The sequence below is a fragment of the Triticum urartu genome, unplaced genomic scaffold (genome assembly GCF_056163025.1).
Source record: "Triticum urartu cultivar PI428250 unplaced genomic scaffold, HENAU_Tu73 scaffold799, whole genome shotgun sequence".
NCBI lineage: Eukaryota > Viridiplantae > Streptophyta > Magnoliopsida > Poales > Poaceae > Triticum > Triticum urartu.
In genome coordinates, this window is record NW_028260989.1 from 7,096 (window position 1) to 10,465 (window position 3,370).

At 42.7% G+C, this 3,370-nt stretch overlaps 1 protein-coding gene across 1 annotated transcript; it reads right to left on the reverse strand.

Moving 5' to 3' along the window:
* Positions 1 to 205: 205 nt before the first annotated feature.
* On the reverse strand, positions 206 to 2,012 carry LOC125549472 (small ribosomal subunit protein uS7m). Its single transcript, XM_048712880.2, has one exon. It carries the CDS (start codon positions 1,177 to 1,179, stop codon positions 733 to 735), a length of 447 nt encoding a protein of 148 aa, XP_048568837.1. The 5' UTR covers positions 1,180 to 2,012; the 3' UTR covers positions 206 to 732.
* Positions 2,013 to 3,370: the final 1,358 nt, after the last annotated feature.

Below are 3,370 nucleotides of genomic sequence, written 5' to 3' on the forward strand. Positions count from 1 at the left end.
TCTTCGGGATGCAGAATAGGGGATCGCTTGCCAACCGTTAGTTAGGACCAGTGAAAACCCACGCTTGGTGAAGGCGAAGTTCAGTTTGGAGATCTAACAATTCCTTATGTCGTGTATCCTCGATTGATGCAGCCTCAGATGCTTCAATTGTAGATTTGAGTATTGAGCGAAAGGTTACACCACCTATAGGTTCTGTATTACAGGCCAATCCTACTCCACTAGTACCAATAGGCGGCATAGGGGAAAAAGCACAACACCTAGGAATAGGAATCAACAACACAAAAACTTTCTGAGAAATTACCCAGCAAGAAAACGTATGCGCGTGGGCGCAACGGATTTCGCTCCCGTGCGCTCATCCCTTGCTTGTTCTTTCGGACTAGCACTCTTTCCCTCTCTTTGAAGTAGATTTCTCAGCTCCACGAGTCAAACGAAATAAGGCGAAAGGCCCACTACTTCTTCATTCATGGCTTATTGATTTGATTGATCCCCCTTTCGTATTCATTCGACCTGAGGTGAGGTTGGAACAAGAGTTTTCATAAAAAGAATGGTTCTTTTATGCAATTATGAACGGGCAGGCCTCTTGTGGATTCCTCCAACTCTATGAATGAAGGGGGGAGTATGAGGAAGGCCGATTTTCTTTCTATATGAAGATGAAAAAAGGATCCGGGTCAAACATTTCTTACTTTTGTTGAGTATGACTGAATGAGGAAGAGCTCCTTATGTGGTATCACTTTACCACCATCTGAAATGCGCGAAACTCCGATTGGTGGAAGCCAGTCCATGAAGATTCTCCCTTCTCTTACGTGAAATTCCCCTCTTTCGGTAAGCATCCAGTATCTCAGCAAATGAACATTTCTCTAAGCTTATCCTGTAGCTTATACGTCGTTTGAAAGCTGCTCCAAGGATCCAACGAATAGCTAAGGTTTGTTGACGATCCCTGGCTACAATCCCAGGAACATCATAAATAGTACCTGCGACTCCTACTTTGACCACTTCGCATATTGGCTTTATATTATCTACGGCGTCAACCATAAGTTTTATTACATCGCGTTCAGTTCGAGCTAGGCGGTGAAAAGTTTTATAAACAATAGCACGAACTCTCGTTCTTTTACCATCGATCATGCGAAAGTTTACCAATTTCTTGATCAATTCTTTTTGCTCACCATCAAAGTCCCCCATATAGCTGAGAATTTCCGAGCAATTGGAAGCCGCTTTCGATGACGAGGCCGATAAATTGATATTACGCGATCGTTACTGTCCATCTTTTTCAGCTCTGCTCCCGAAAAGAGAAAGGAAAGGAGACTGATCTTGACGTCGGCGTTGGTTTTTCCAACGAAACGAATATTTTTAGAACGGAACTTCACACTCAACAATTAGAAACCTAACTAGATCAACAGCGCCATTCTCGAATGTTTGACATATCTTCCAAAACCAATCTTAAGGATAGGATCATTTAAATGATCGAGATCACGAATCACACCTTTCTGCTAAGCTCCGGCTAAAGCGATTGTAGCAGCACCGGCACCTATTGATTTAGCTCCTTCTAACATGTCGAGTCGCGACATGACATTGTTTCACGAACTTCCATGACAAAATGCTAGTTGCCTCGTAACGCATACACTGGAGCGTTTGTCCCATCGACGAAGGCCGCTATACGCGTTTTCTGAAGAGCAACATTCTCTTATAACCAAACATCGCAAAGACAGAAAGGAGTATCCTGAACGTAAGGCCAATGGCTAGCATACTTCGCTGAACACTCACGATATTCAGCTAAAGCTGGATGCATATTAGATTAGATTATATTCTATTATATCTTGCCTTGGTAGAGCGAAACTTTGAACCCAACACAAGCAACTCTCCCGGTTTAGCGATATTGATGGGTTCCAGCCTCATTCCACTAGCCCTAAAAGCATTCTAAATATATAAAAGAGGGGGAATGGATTCTACAAGAAAAGGCGGGCAAAGGTAGTTCAGGGGTCAATTCTTGGAGCATAGCTCATTTCTAAGTCCCCAACCCATCTCGTGCTCGTGCTGTACGCGATCGAATCTTGCGGCCGGATAGAGCAATGGAATCACCGAGTCGTATGAAAAGAGGGCTCTTCTTTTTAATCTTAACACAAAGGCTAGCTCCCCTGGGGGTTGTCATATTACAATCATTTGTATTACTTTCCTACCAATCCTGAACTAGCTATGACCCTTATAGCGAGCCTCGCTTTACCGTTTCAGATAGAAACATATGGCGCTCCTAAAGTCGATTGGATACTTTCTTTTTTATTGAATTAAGCTAAGCCGTGGACTTTCTCACGTGAAGAACTCCTTCTTATGAGCTCATGGACTTGATCAATGCTAGTTCAAGTTCACGTCATATTAGGAAATTAGTTCATTAATTCGTTTATTTGCCAACGAAGAAGCCTTGCGCTACTCGGAAAGTACTGACTAGAGGGGGGGCGTGTGGATCCACAGTCCTAGCCATTCTCACAACGGGATAATAAAGCGAACAAAGACCATGAGAAGAGATTACAACATCCAGAACGAAGCCTGTCAAGCCAACCTTCCCTCACTGCGAAAATGCAACATCCGGCGTACTCATTGGCTTTGACCTCAGATTCATTACTTGCTAGAGAAGTAGTTTACATAACTGTCACAGCTCCAATGCGATAATCTTGTTAATCAGCAAAGTAGCTAGCCTAAATAAGGAGTTTACAATCGCTTGACTATAAAGTAAAGAGCGGCTAATGGGAGATTGCTTGAGTAGGCTCAGTAAGGGATTACCCGCGGGCAGGGTGAAAGAGCTTTCATTAATAGTATGAACTGGTGGATCAGCAAGATAGCTAGAGCTCCTTAAAGGAAAGCAAAATCCAATTCTATATTATATCAAACTATAAAGCAAAGATGAGGAAGCTGCGCCTTTACTCGCTCGAATTAGAGGAAAAAGGGGATATGCAGCAGTAACAGCTTTTCTTTCAATAGTAAGCAGGAAATGCGAATAAGAGAAGGGTAGAAGAAGCGATCCGCGCATTTCCTTATTTCACAACGGATTTGACTCGTTAGAGAAATCATTTCTTAGGTATGCTACATTCTTTGAAGAAAGAGTAGGTTCTGCTATTTAAGACTTAGAGGAAGTGATTTCCGGGAACTAGCAGACCAAGCCAATCAACAAGGAAAGCCTGTCAAGCAAGGAAGCCACCAAGCAAACCTTTAATAAGCATCTCTAGCGCAGTCACTTCTCTATAGAAAGAAAAAACCTGCAGTCAAGACTAGTCACATTAGTGAAACAAGTGATTCGCTGACATTCAATTCAAATAGAAAGAGTAGTCACAGCTGCGACAAGTTGCTCTAAGAGGAAGGAGTTGACTTACTTTCAATTCCT

Coding starts and splice junctions, on each gene's coding strand:
- LOC125549472 (XM_048712880.2), bottom strand. CDS start 1,179: ATGGGGGACTTTGATGGTGAGCAAAAAGAATTGATCAAGAAATTGGTA.